The 15,819-nt window shown below is 32.6% G+C and overlaps 1 protein-coding gene across 1 annotated transcript in view; it reads left to right on the plus strand.

Moving 5' to 3' along the window:
* LOC129940555 (neuropeptide CCHamide-1) overlaps positions 1-15,258 on the plus strand; it is a 36,528-nt gene extending 21,270 nt beyond the window's left edge. The window contains exons 2-4 of the mRNA XM_056048933.1: positions 4,681-4,716; positions 4,802-4,944; positions 14,624-15,258. Of these exons, the coding sequence (XP_055904908.1) occupies positions 4,681-4,716; positions 4,802-4,944; positions 14,624-14,941 (497 nt within the window). The 3' untranslated portion in view covers positions 14,942-15,258. The remainder of the gene's footprint in view (positions 1-4,680; positions 4,717-4,801; positions 4,945-14,623) is intronic.
* Positions 15,259-15,819: the final 561 nt, after the last annotated feature.

Genomic DNA, 15,819 nt, shown 5'->3' on the forward strand with positions numbered 1-15,819 from the left:
TTAAACCGAAATTCCTTCCCGTTGTCTTGTCCCCATTTCTGGGTAAATGAAATTGAAATCATAAATTCCTTTACGAACAGTATATAATATTTGTTGTTGTTCTGTAAAAAGGTGTGAAACTACTCCTGTGATTATCCTAAAAGTACAATTTATCATAATTTTCGCTCACATAGCTTTGACGGTAACCAAAGGACACAAAGAGCAGGAACGTAGGTATAAGTTCAAAACAACCTTAAGAAGACTGAATACACAGGAACATTATTCTTTCTTATGAATGACTGCGTTGTAAAGCTTTTCTTTTCTTCATATTTTATTTTGTGAGGAGGACGACCAAATGCTTTTTTTTTAACAGGATCTGGAAAGCCATCAAATAATAAAGTTTGTATGGAGTTATTTTCATAAGATTTAATGTAGGTTTCACTTATACGAGTAACTAGGACACGAGTTGATTTTAGAAGACTTTCGACAATAAAATAGATGCATCATTTTAAAAAAGTTTGCACATAATTGAAGTTAAATATGTTAAGGAAATAAAAAGACGTTACTATAACTATAAAAAGACGAGTAATGTTTTTAGAATGAAGCTGTCTAGAAGTTATAGGCACCTCCTAATTTCCCATTAAAGGCTTAAGAAGTTTCCCGATTTGGAAAACAAAAGTAGTATTCATGGTATATCAGTAAATTAAGCTGTACGTGTAGTCCCAGAGCCAGAAGTACCCAACCTGGTTATAGATGGCGGTTGTTGTTTGAAAGACCGACTATGGTAAATAGTACCAACTTTATAAAAATTAAGTTCGAGGTTTGATTACGCAAAAGTAACGCTATCAGTGAATTTGTAAACATAGACAAATTTGTTCATCGTTTTGTGATACAATACTTTCATTTAAAAGGCCTCAGTACAACCAATATCAAAGCGGAGCTAAGTTCTACTCTAGGGCAGTCTGCTCCTTCGTTTACAAGAGTATAATATAGGGCGGCGGAGTTTAAACAAGTTGGTACTAGCTGCCAAAATGAACATCGTATTGGTCGACTGTGGTTACTTACAATTTTCAACTATTCCTTTGTGCGACTAATGTTTTCGGCGAAGGAGGTGACCTACAGTTTTAAATCCGAACGGCTAATTTGGAGAAATTGTCAATTCCTCGCAAGACGCAATACCCGTGAAAAAAAACTTTAGATGGCACAGGCACGGATCGAACCCAAGACCTGTACATCGCATATTAACTGAAAATTTGGACATGACAAAGCTGTGCGCAAGATGGGTGCCGTGATTACTCACAATGGAACCTAAACACTTCCCAAAATAATATTTGGCAATCGGTTTCGGTCCATATTAATCAAATAGTCTGCACTTAGCTTCAATTTTGATACAAAGAATGTCGAAAGCCCTGTTTCCAAATGATACATGTACAAATACTTTTTGTAAGGAAGAATCGTAGCAAATTTTCGTATTTCCGAACACCCCAAATCTGTGCGGAATTGCTTTTGCAGTTGCGTTAAAAACTTCATATTTGGCGTTTGTTGATATGTTGTTATTATTGAAAATTTTCTTCCAGTTCGAGCAAATAGCAGTTCTAGCAGCATCAGCCTTGGCTTTGAGGTGTTAGCCCATATTCAAATTAAACGTGAAAGTCATTCCCATATAAACATAATCCTTGACTACTTCCAATACTACTCCATCATATCTTCAATTTTCTCGTCTTGTGGGCCGACCTGCACTATTTTGGAAGAATTCACTTCCATTTTAATTGATTACCTTCTCATTTCAGCGTTAAAGTTCGAATTACTCGTACCTTGCTGTTAATGCTGTAGATTGTCTTCACCGCATCACTTATAACTTGTGTGCTGGTATTGAACGATAAACCACGTGATTCAATTTTTGAAATTGATGTTACTAGAAACCCATAGCTTGATGCCAAAAAGAAACATACAAAATCCGAACAATCTTTTAAAAATGCTTGGCGTAGTAGTTCACCGCTTTGAGCCAGCCATATCCCCCATCGCGTTATGTGGAGGAAGTTCTAGTCCAGGTTCTATGCCTCTAAGAGTTTTCACTATGGATGAAATTTTTAAAAATACGAATCATCGAAGAGCCGGGCGATGATGGTTGAGTGATTTGTTATTTATAGTTGAGCTACATTTAATACAAATGTTTCTTAAGCGAACGTCTCATCTGGATCCAAAATTCCAATGATAACTTTTGCAACATATGTGTTTGATGCGTCTGTTGTCTCCTCTATTGAAACCCATAAAAATCGATTTTATATTTTGTTTTTAATTGCATTGATTGTTTTTTTTGTACAGATCGTGTACAGATTTTCAGCGAAGGGTTGTTTCAGAAGGCATTTTGTGCCTGGTATATTTTTCCAAAAAAGAACGAATACTTTTATTGCTAATTTCGAACAAGGGTTTATCTGCCCCCACAAAAGCACCACACAAATCTCTTTCAAACTCTGTATGTTTTAAATTACTCGAAGATTCTCCAAAAAGCTGTTGCGTTTCATTCTTCGTTCTTATTAATGCTTTGTTTTTATTGCTTGCCTTTACAAAGAAAAGAAAAATATGCAATAATATGCCTTTTGAAAGGGAAAATGCAAAATATGCATTTTCATTGAAATATGCAAAATATGCCCTAACTGATGATGTTTAAAAGAGGAAGATTTCAATGAAACGCATTTCTATTACAGTCTCGTGTTAATAGTGATGTTAACAAAAAATATATTCGAACATATTTCTGGTTGCCCTACTTATCACTCTTGTTAGAAAATCTGCATTAAATTTCAAATTTTTAACATAAATCGGTGCAATTCCAGACTCAACATGAATTGCATAGGTTGGAGTCGAACTTGGTAACCGAATTAATCTTTTGAAAAAAGACTTTGTATCAACTCAAGTTCTTCAAAATAGGTGTGACTAAAAACTTGAATGCCATTAGACAAGCAAGTGTTAATGGTTGCTTGAAAAACTCGGTATTTAGATCCTAAATCTTTGTTTTTGTTTAAGAAGAAAGTTGGCCACATTATGTTGAGAGCTACTTTAGCTTCTTAACTCTTATGCTGAACATCAACACTCCCAGATATTTGAATTCCTGTACTACTTCAATAGGTTTGTTGTTAAGAAACCACCTTTTTTCTCTCAACCTTCTACAACTCCGTGACTCAAATACCATTAGCTTTGTTTTCTCTGAGTTTATTTTAAAGTCCCACAGTATGTTTGGACCTTATTGATTTGTAGCTGGAGAAAAGATGAGTTATCCGCTAGCATAACCAAGTCATCCGCGTAAAGAAGTACTTTTATACGAATATCTGAAATATCATCAATGTAAAGTGCAAACAAAATTGGGCTAAGGATACACCTTGGGGAACACCTGCAGTCATTTGAAACAAATTTGAAATCTCGGCCAAATCCCAAACTGTAGTATAAGTTTTACATACCAAATTTTCGTAGATATTTAGAAGTTTTCTAGATATACCAATTGAGGCCACTTTGTAAATGAGAACTTGTCGATTGACGATATCAAATGCAGCTTTTAAGTCGATAAAGCAAGCATACATCTTCTTTTTCTTTTGGATAAATTTGTTAGCAATACTCGATCAAGCAAAAATATGGTCGACCGTTGCAAAGCCCTTACAAAAACCAGCTTAAAACATACCCAAGCGAATGTTTGATTCTACCCAACTGATAAGTCTCTTGTATAGGATTCTAGGAAATACTTTCCTTTAATATTGAAATACCTCTGTAATTCTTAGGTGAGCTAGCATCGCCTATCTCAAATATTGAAAATATAACAGCTTTATTAAAACTCGTGGGAACGCAATTGGAATCGCACAAGTTGTTATAAAAACAAAGAAGATATTGCTTGTATTTTAAAGATGAGTTTTTTAGAAATTCAACGGAAATGCCAACAATTCCTGGGGACTTATTGTTTTTCATGTTAAAAAGAGCAAGTTCCAGTTCATCAAGGACTATTACAGAATCAATCAAATCATCAGCTGTGTTTAGGCAAGCATAATGATGCGAGTGCAAGTCATCTTGACATGTCAACAAGAATCGGAAATGGGATGCCAGAACTTCAGCTTGTACACTTGAAGACATACGATTGTTTCCACCCAACTCCCTTACATTATACCAAACGCCTTTCTAAGCTGGTCGCTAAATTTAGTATGAAATTATGAAAACTTTTAAGTCTTGCAGACCTGCAGACTTAAAGTGGTCTAAATTATATCTTCTAAATAACTTAAGGAAATTTAGTGTGATGATTTATCTTACATCTTATTTTAAACTGAGAAATTTCATCGAATTCCGTTCAGTGTTTCAGAGAAAGAAAAATAAAATTATATTCGGTTGTTCCAAAGAAACAACTGCAGGAACTCACATTATTTTTCAATTTTGTATTTGAATGTTCTTTTTGTAAATGAGAATTTTTGTATGCAGAGTCATCTAAAAATTCCTTAAAAAAGTGAATTGAATTAAGTGCAAGTCTTCACACAGTGAGTCAATTTAGTTTATACTTTTTTCTATGCAAAGATATTTATAAAGACCTTTCTGTTTTCAACCGCCTTTATTAGTATTTATGTTCACGAAGCCTTCTAGTAACTTATATATTAATTTCCACAAAACCAATAGTGAAGAAGAAAAATGTAATTAATTGCAATTTGCATTCTTTTATATTTTCTTTAGGTTCCTGCCTAGAATATGGTCATTCCTGTTGGGGAGGTATGTAATCAGTAAATCACTAAAGTTTTGTTTTTTACTGTTCCATTGGGAATATTAATTTTTGTATCTCTCTATTAATATATAGCACATGGCAAAAGATCTACTGGGAAAATATATCGCTCAATAGATGGCAGTGAAAGTCAACAATCAGAAGGAAAACGAGATGTACATTTAACACAACAGGACGAGGTTAAACCAAGTCAACTTCTTAATATGTTATTAGAAAGGGTAAGTTAGGGGGTGTAGTCGTGGGATGTTTAGCTTATACGAGAAGAAAAACATAAGACTTGGAATTTTACAATGTAAAACTCTTTTCAATCGAAGCGGGGAGATATTAAATTTAAAGGCTAAGTTATTTTTAAGGAAACTTTCAACAACATAGTTTCCAAACAAAGCCCTTCGGATGGTTAAAGTTCTCAACATCGAAGTAGGTTGAAATTCCCTAATCAACTGTATATTTTGGAAATACAAGCAAGGATAACATTCATTTTATATAAATCAATTGAAACAAGAAGTATATATAATTAAGAAAAAGGAAATAATATATTAAAATTATTAAGGTTCATACAAAAAGTTTTGTATTAATTCTTTGTTTGTAGTTCAAATGTTTTTGAAACTACTATACTCTTGTCATTCTAAAATTAGTAACGTTATTGGAAGCTGAGAATAAACTTTATACGCTTATACTAATATAGGATTTTGACAAATAATATTTTCAATACAAATATGACCCAAAGGCATAGTATTTCTTATGCGAATGAGGATGCCGATATAAATTTTGCCATTTCAAGAAATCCTAAAAAAAGATATGGAAATATGACGTCAATTCAGATCAGTTTCACTTCTACTTTAATCATCGTGTTCCCAGCGTGTTGCTGTTCTTTCACCTTTGATGATATCTGCAATTTGTTTCGTCAGTAATAGACAATATTGGACATCATCCATTTTTAAATTCCATCTATGGTTGGTGTCACTAATCCTAACTATACAGATTGTATATTGATTGATTGCTACGCGAACAATGGTAGACATAATTTGCACCCTGTTCAGCAAATTCGTCACATAAAAACCAGAGCTTAATTTCTAAGATGGATAACTTTCGAGTCTTTTCTGAAGGTTCAAAAGTTGATGTAATTTGTATTTCGGAATCATGGCTTCATAAAGAAATAAGTGATAACCTCTGCAGATTAAATGGTTTTTATAAGCCTTTTTAGTCAGATGCTGCAATTTTCGTTAGTAATGTTTACGGTATTACCTAATTCAAAAAGCTGTGAAATTGATTATGTTTCTGTTTCTGTAGGTTTGATAAAATTCTTCTTGCTCGTTGTATAGGTCTATCAGGAATTTTGATGACTCACCTATTATTAATGTTTTAAATGAATTATCTTATGTTTCTCATCCAGAGTTACCACTTTACTTCAATTGAAGTAGATCCACTCCTATAAAAAAATCAAATCTACTTCCTACTTCGCACCATCACCAAAATATTGAAATCTATTTCATTTTTGAGGTCTGTGATTCTATTTACTTCGATTCTAATAAAAATATACTGAATCTGCTTTTTTTTGCTCTTAATCACTCTTTTATGTAGTCTTAAAATTTTCATAAAAAATACAAGAGTATTAAAAATCGATTGAGTCTTTGCATTTTGACCCTTTTGTCATTTTAACTTGCGACATAAGAATATTATATAGCAAGTTTTGCATTTGTAAAACATTTTCGATCCCGAAATTTTAATCAAACATGACACTACTATGGTAAAGAAGTCTGGTCCCTGATTTTTTCTGTCCCAGTAAAAATTTTTACGGTAAAAAATCGATAATTCGAATTTTTCCAAAACAAACCGATATATTTCTTTTTAAATTTTCGTCAAAATTTGTTTTGTTTTTTGCATTCGGTTGTTATTTTTTTATTTTTAATATGATTTTTTTTTATTTTCAAGTTGTCCAAAAAAAGAGATAAAGGAAGTGTTTATGTGATGAAAGTATATTACGATTACAATAACTATTTCTTGTAGAACTCGTCCTTTGCAATCAAAACATTCTGAAGTCATTTCACCTGATCAGCACGAGCCCAATCTTTGCTATTTCGATTAATTTCAGAAATGTCAAATTAACATATTGAATAATATGATATGAAGGCCTAAATATGTCCAGTTTTTTTGAATTCTTTCATTCAAATACTTTAATTTTATAATACATATGTATGTAGAATAATGTGAAAAAGTTAATTTTTGACATCTACTTCCATTTTTCTCAATTTCCTTCCATTTTTTTGATAAGTGGTAACGCTGCTCCTGTGGTTATGGTAGTCAATTTAACTGTAATGTTCTTCTAGATTCAAGTTTGGTGGACTCTGTAAGAATGTTAAACCCAGTAAATACAAATTTACCCACTCACTTAACGAATTCTTATAACAGCCTTTAAAATGCTTTCCACATCAAGATCTTATACACCTAACGCTTGAATGTATACCTGCCAATCTAGAAATTTGTCTTCACTTTTAGAGATTTTAAAAATAGTGACCAAAACTCTTTAAAGATAATTTTTAGGTCTATCAAGTGGTATAGTGTACATGGAATGCAATTAGTAGATGAACAGTTATTTTTTATCGAAGGAAACATTTAAATCGTTTTTTACACACGTGTTCCACTTAAAAAATTGTCTATTATGGTTCACTAGTGACTTTTAACGTCTTATTATGGAACGCCACCAAGCTTATAAGCAATGGAAACGGTTCCGTTCAGACGTTTTCCACAACTCCTATCGATCGTTGCGTAATAAGGCAACCAGTGTTAACATACTATAAAAAAAAACTGGTGGTAACGGTCTTAGCTATACCTCCTCAATACCATTATCATGACTGGAGTGTTCCCTCTTACATGGAGAAGTGAAAAAATTATCCCAATGCCCAAGAATGAAACTAAATTTCAACCAATTGACTTGAAAGAGTTCTAAATTCCCCGTTACAAGAACATCTTAAGCGCACAACTGCTCTTATAAATGTCGTTAAAGATATGAGACATTCAATAGATGACGACAATATAAGCTTCCTTGTTTTATAAGAGCTATAAAGCTTTTGACACTGTAAATCATAATGTTCTGTATAAATGATTTCCCTCAAGTATTTAAAACTGCTTAAGTTCAAGTTTTAAAAAGTTTTTCTCATAGAAAATGCAGCAAATCCAATGAAGATTTAAATATAATTTTGAACTGGTCCGCCACTAATAGCTTATGTTTAAATCCAACTAAATCAAAGTGCTTAGTCATTTTCAGAACATCATATTTTTCTTTATTACAACTAAGCAACTCACCAATGGATTATAAATCCGCAAAATATATCGGTTCAGTATTTAATTACAACACTTTCTTGAAAACATTAGGTTGAGTGTAGGTAAGGTTTATGTTGTAGCCCAAAATACAAGACAACCAATTACACCGATTCGAACAAGAAAATTTTTCGCAAAAACGCTAGTATTACCAGTATTCTTATTTGGATTCAAAATTTTCAGTAACTGCGATTCTGTTCATAAAAGAAAATTAAACATTGCTTATAACAATATTACTCGATATTGGATTTATGAAATATGACCATATTTTCCAACCAACAAAAAATCTTCGCCATCAACCTTAGATCTGATTATAACGAACTCACCAGAAATAGTTACCCAACCTATAGCTGCCAACGCTTCAGGTCATAATCCAATAAACTGTGATATTATTCTTAATGGTAGAATTAAAGATGTGCAATACTTAGATATTAAAAGAGCGAATTGGCATAAAGTTAGAACATCAATGAATCAACGCCTTAGAAATACAACCTGTGATATAGAAGGTAAACGGTGATTTTTTAAGAGCTTGAGAACTTTAAAAAAAAAAAAACGCATAAAATTTGCAAAATCTCATCGATTCTTTATTTGAAACGTTAGATTGGTCCATGACATTTACTTTTTGAAGATAATTTCATTTAAATGTTGACCGCGGCTGCGTCTTAGGTGGTCCATTCGGAAAGTCCAATTTTGGGTAACTTTTTCGAGCATTTCGGCCGGAATAGCCCGAATTTCTTCGGAAATGTTGTCTTCTAAAGCTGGAATAGTTGCTGGCTTATTTGTGAAGACTTTAGACTTGACGTAGCCCCACAAAAAATAGTCTAAAGGCGTCAAATCGCATGATCTTGGTGGCCAACTTACCGGTCCATTCCTTGAGATGAATTGTTCTCCGAAGTTTTTCCTCAAAATGGCCATAGAATCGCGAGCTGTGTGGCATGCAGCGCCATCTTGTTGAAACCACATGTCAACCAAGTTCAGTTCTTCCATTTTTGGCAACAAAAAGTTTGTTAGCATTGAACGATAGCGATCGCCATTCACCGTAACGTTGCGTCCAACAGCATCTTTGAAAAAATACGGTCCAATGATTCCACCAGCGTACAAACCACACCAAACAGTGCATTTTTCGGGATGCATGGGCAGTTCTTGAACGGCTTCTGGTTGCTCTTCACTCCAAATGCGGCAATTTTGCTTATTTACGTAGCCATTCAACCAGAAATGAGCCTCATCGCTGAACAAAATTTGTCGATAAAAAAGCGGATTTTCTGCCAACTTTTCTAGGGCCCATTCACTGAAAATTCGACGTTGTGGCAGATCGTTCGGCTTCAGTTCTTGCACGAGCTGTATTTTATACGGTTTTACACCAAGATCTTTGCGTAAAATCTTCCATGTGGTCGAATAACACAAACCCAATTGCTGCGAACGGCGACGAATCGACATTTCACGGTCTTCAGCAACACTCTCAGAAACAGACGCAATATTCTCTTCTGTACGCACTGTACGCATTCGTGTGGTTGGTTTAATGTCCAATAAAGTAAACTGAGTGCGAAACTTGTTCACAATCGCATTAATTGTTTGCTCACTTGGTCGATTATGTAGACCATAAATCGGACGTAAAGCGCGAAACACATTTCGAACCGAACACTGATTTTGGTAATAAAATTCAATGATTTGCAAGCGTTGCTCGTTAGTAAGTCTATTCATGATGAAATGTCAAAGCATACTGAGCATCTTTCTCTTTGACACCATGTCTGAAATCCCGCATGATCTGTAATGCATGAAAATCCTAACCTCAAAAAAATCACCCTTTATAAGTAGTTCTCATCAAATTGATGAAAAAATTGTTTATTTTACCAATTCATTATTGGAAAGTGTTGATGAGTTTGCTTCCAAAAAACCAAAAACGAAAAGAACAACTATTCTTCCACATTATATCTTGAATTTAATCAAGCAAAGAAATAGATTAAGAAGCCAGTGGCAAAGATATAGACAGGTACTCGTATAAGACCTCAATGAAATGAATGCATACACAAGACAAATAGCTTTTGAAATTTCAAAATTCAGAAACAAAACATAGAGTGATAAACTTAACCCTCTTGAACCGAATTCCAAACCGTTTTGGAAAATAGCCATGGTTCTTAAATTAAAAAACAAATTTGGTCCTCACTTAGAACACAATGATTCCTTGTTGATAACTTGTGAAGAAAAAGCTGACATTTTTGCGGGATTGTTTGAAAAAAATTTTAACAATCCGTTAATAAATGAAACCAGCTCAGTTAACGGTCTAGTAAGTGAGTCAATTAACTTCATCAACAGTAATGATGAACCTTTGCCGCCAGTCGATGTTTTTGTCACAAATAAAGCTCCAGGAGTAGATACTCTGAAAAAATTCCTACTTAAAGGAGCTACCAATAATTGGTGTATCCTTCCTATTTTTTATTGTTAACGCTTGTCTAAAGATAAAATATTTTCTTACACTTCAGAATTTCAGAAAGTAGTAAGCTTATGGCAAGCGTCAAACTACGATCAGAGGCTCATCATAAGGGCATGTGTTAGTTGTTAGTAAAAAATAATAACACACGCACAAAATACAAAACAAAATTAGCATTTAAATATTACAAAACAAAAAATAAAATGAGAACGTTTACGATAGTGGAGCACTGGTTCTAAACAATGATTTTAATCCCACCTTATTTAAATTCGAATCTATCGATGAACAGTTTAAGTTATATAAAATGTTCATTCGACTTAAAGCTTCATTCTTCCCATAGTTAGTTCTATGGAAGTCAATATGTATAAAATCAAATGTGCGCAGGTGATGAGTTCCGCGCCGGTAATTCAAATGTACACAAGATAGCAAATAAGGTGCATCAATTTCACCATTAACGAGTTCATGAAAAAATACTAAGTCATTATTAACACGCCTTTGATGGAGAGATTGCATTTGGAGAAGTAGAATACGATGTTCATAGGGAGGCAGATCATAGGGATCTTCCCAAGGAAGACCTTTTAGAGCAAAGCGAATGAAATTATGTTGAATTGATTCAATACGTTTTCTATGAATTTCGTAATAAGGAGTCCATACCTGCGAAGCATATTCAAGATGAGGACGAACATGGCAATTATACAAAGAAAAGGTAACATAGGGATCATTGAACTCCTTTGCCCAGCGTTTTATAAAACCAAGCATAGAACTTGCCTTATTAACAATAAAATTAATGTGATGTGTAAACTCTAAGTTGGAACAGAAATGTACACCTAAATCTTTAAATATGGAGACACGAACGAGTTTTTGCTGCGATATACAGTAGTCAAATACATTATTGATTAGTTTTTTAGTGAAAGTTATAGTCTGGCATTTTAAAGGGTTTAGTAAAAGGCTATTTTTCCCACACCAAAATGTGAAACTATCAATGTCGGCTTGTAAAAGAATACGATCATGGGTAGACTTTACGATTTTGAAAATCTTCATGTCGTCAGCAAAAATGAGAAGTTCACTTGACCCTAGACATGATGATACATCGTTAATAGACAGGATGGTAGCAAATGGAAAACTGCGAAAATCATACCCATACTAAATATACCTAATAGTTATCGACCGAAAAAAATATTAAAAGTAAACTTCTTGATTTTCTAGAGTCTTCCAATATTGTGCAAAAACCAACAGTTTGGATTCAGGCAAGGTCATAGTACGACACATCAAGTTCTCAGAATTTGCAAACATGTTACAGACAAAATGAATGCAAAAGAATCAACGGGTCTTGTCCTTCTAGATGTTGAAAAGGCTTTTGATAGCATATGGCATGATGATCTACTTTTTAAACAAAAATTATTCGGTTGCCCTTTATATATAATAAAACTAATACAAACCTTCCTTAGAAACAGGCAATTTTAAGTTAATTTAAATAGAATACACTCTTCCGTTAAAATTATAACATCGGGGGTACCTCAAGGGTCAGTACTAGGTCCATTATTATACATTACGTATGTTGCTGATTTTCCAGAAATATGGAACTGTGAAATAGCAATGTTTGCCGATGATACCATCATTTACAGTTCAAGAAAAATTGAGTATGAAATTAAAACTGACTTGCAACATGCTCTAAATAAAATTCATGATTATTTCATAACATGGAAAGTAAGTCTAAATGCTGAAAAAACACAGGCAATCTTTATCACCAGGAAAAGAAAAGCCTGTGCTTTACCACTTAATCAGCTAAACATAAATAGCTGTTATATCCCGTGGGTTGATTCTGTTAAATATTTTGGTGTATATTTAGACAAGACATGAACTTTTTCGGGTAATAATACCCTTAGCAAAATAAGTATTGCCACCAAAATGCTATGTAGGACATCACCACTGAGCAAGTTCAATAAGATTATTATCTGCAAAGTAATTTTCCAAGCTTTTATTGTGTATGCATTCCCAGTATGGGGAACTTGTGCAAAAACGCACTTAAAAAAATTAGAAGGTTCTCAGAATAAAACATTCAAAATGATGGCAAATTTACCTTGGCATTTGTCCACCCAACTTTTACACTATGAAACTGGAGTTCGTCTAGTTGCAAGAAAAATTGAAACTCTCAACCAAAGTTCTTATCTAAGATGTAGTGATTCAAATAATATGTTAATACAAAATTTAGTAAGTCAGTAATATCAATGCTTGTAAAATTGAAACGATAATTATTTATTTGTTTATTTATTTATTTATGTACTTATTCTTTTATTTATTTATTTATTTGATTATTTATTTATTTATTTGTTTATTTATTTATTTATTCATCAATTTATTAATTTATTTATTTCTTCATTAATTTATTCATTCATTTATTTCTTTCTTTTTATTTCATTATTTATTTATTTTTTAAATTAATATCAATTATAATAAATAGTTAACTTGTTTTTGTTTGATCATTTTTTCTTAAATATTATTGTTGTATTATTCAATTATAAAATACCTATATACTAAGTTGGCATATCCTTTAATTTGTAAGTTTAATCAGGTCATATTTTTTTTTATTATAAAATATATCGAATGAAGTTTTCCTTTAAATGTGTTTTTTCTTAATTCATATATATTTATAACATTTTTCAGTTGCAAGATATATTTCAAATATCAAATCTCTGTGCGTACTACTAAAATTTTTCTAAAGCCTTATCTATGAAAAATAAAGTAACTATCAAAGGATCTAAGGACCATATTTCTCACTTATTGATACCAATAAATGGTACGAAAATAGTAAATCTTTTCAAGTATAGAACAACAGTGTTTCTGCATAGTAGAGGGTTATCCGTTTTGTGGTTTCAAAAGTAAACGTAAATAAGAAACATGTCAAATATTCATTCATCATCAAATCGTATTATTTAATAGCAGGCAAAAGAATATCGGTTATCATATGACCATAACACTCCTAATTGACATTGACTGTCTTTTCTAAGAAGTATGTTCTAATCACATTTCCGGAACAAAGAGCGCAATAAACACTTTTTGTGGGTGTAATTGCGTTTCTACAAGTCTCAGAACCCCGAATACGACAATTTTGTTAATTAACATACCCACCTAGTGAGAAATGTGCTTTGTCGCTGAAGAAAATTTAGTTCGAAAAATTGCCTTCCCCCGATTGTTTTTCATGCATCCATTTGACATATTTAAGACGTTGTTAAAAGTGAGCCGGCTTCAGTACAAAATACCCCATAATGTGCCGTAAGACAGTCCTAATTCCTGTCAACGACGAGGAATCCACACATTCTGGTCTTCATCAGCACTTTCACTTACAGCAGCGATATTTTCAATGGTACGAGTGAAACGATAATGCACATGCCTTACAATATCTGTAACCAATCCAGTCTATTCAAATTTCTTCACAATTTTACTAATTGCTTGTGTAATTGGACGATTACGTAAACCATGATCTTCTCTTAAGGCACGATATGTGGCTGTGGCAGAATCACTATTTCTGAAGTGGGTTTTAACAATTTGTATGCGTTGTGCCATAATTAAGCGATCCATTTTTGTAAATGTCACATTTGTAACTGACAAACAAAAATTTGTTTAACAACTAACAGGTGTTGATTTCCAATCCTATACGTTTGAAACAGATAACCCGTTATAATGTAAAAACATCCACCGATGAACCTTGGGATTCAGGTGCCGAGTTCAACGTGCAATCTTGTTCTTAAGCCAATTCAACGCAAGTATTTGGCATCTTTCTCTTTTCTCTTTTCGTCAGTGGAACTTTCTTCCCCTTTACCTTGGGATGACAAGTTGTGTGAAGCTGTTGAAGATAGCGCTTAAGCAGTCTTTGGTCTTTGAAATATGCCTGTTCTTGAGATTAAGAAATATTTATTTTTTTTCTTCACTTGCACTATTTAAAATAAAAGCAACCATAAAAACAACGGAAAAATAAAATAATATTAAATTTACTACATCAATTAATCATATTATTAATAATTTAAAGGTAACTTGAAATAAGAAGGGTTTCTAATACTTTAAATATCACGCTTAATTAAAACTTCCATGAACAACAATTTACTGTACATTATATTGAAGTTTATTCTAACTTGTTATTTAACTATTTTTAGAACGTGAGAATAAACCCGGATGAAACTACAAATTCACACGACTTCAATAATAGAAGAAACCTTGAAGAACTAAAAATGTTTGATGATTCAGAACAGCGACTCAAAAGAAGGCTAAGAAATGCTTTCCGAAAAGGTATTATTTTCCACTATTCACCATCAGATCAGGAGGGAGAAAACATTCAGAAAAATCCAAAGGAATCATCAAGCAAACTGACAAGACATCTGAGGCCTGATCTTGATGCCACAAATGAAGAAGATAATCAGATTGAAAACTACCCAATACTAAACCTGGACATGGAATATCTGGACTTGAAATGAACCCAAAACTAAGCTTAAAATAAATCCCAACCAAACGACCCTCAACATATAAAAGCTAAACCAAATATTATAATTAAAGTCAAGAATAACACGCACTTAAATTTTATCACAAGATAAACACTGAGCAGAAGGATTATATTTTTATCATGATACAATTATTTTAAAAATTATAATAGTTTTGTTTTGTTAAATTGTGAGAGATGAATATATTGTATTTTTAATTTTTTTTAAATTATTTATTAGTACAAGGCTGGATGTACTATTATAAACTATAAATGCTTTTTTGCTATAGAAACAAATCAATATAAAACAAAACGAAGTAAGTTAAATTGTGTTCTTATTTTATATATATTTTTGAGACTTTAAGCTTTACGTTACTCGTATTTAAAAGACTAAAGCTGTTGAAATTACTAGACCATAAAGGTTGTGAGATTTTTGCTGAGGGGTTCTAAACAAAATTTTAAAAGTTAAGCTTTATTTCTACGCTTATTTGTATTCATTAAATGTATGAGAAGTAAACGTGATTAGTATATTGTTTTATTGAGCGTAGCTTATTTGAGATATTGTTTTTATAATTCAAAACATGTATATACTCATTAGCTAAAGTTTACGACCGGCCGGTGGGCGGTGCGACGTCGTTATAGAAACAAACTACAAAAACAATTTCAAGCTAGAAAATAAATAAAAATGAAAGTCTATTAACCATAATATGCCCTGTGACGTACTTTGAACGCACATGTCGAGAGGGCCACGAATTTTAACGTTTAAAATAAAAACAAAAAACTTTTAAGAGAAATTTAAAGAAAAAGGTGAGATTTATTATACAACAATTAGGTAAAGTGGATCTATTGGCCATGTGCTGTATGTACTTCCACCTG

The sequence above is a fragment of the Eupeodes corollae genome, chromosome 1, assembly GCF_945859685.1.
Source record: "Eupeodes corollae chromosome 1, idEupCoro1.1, whole genome shotgun sequence".
Classification (NCBI taxonomy): domain Eukaryota; kingdom Metazoa; phylum Arthropoda; class Insecta; order Diptera; family Syrphidae; genus Eupeodes; species Eupeodes corollae.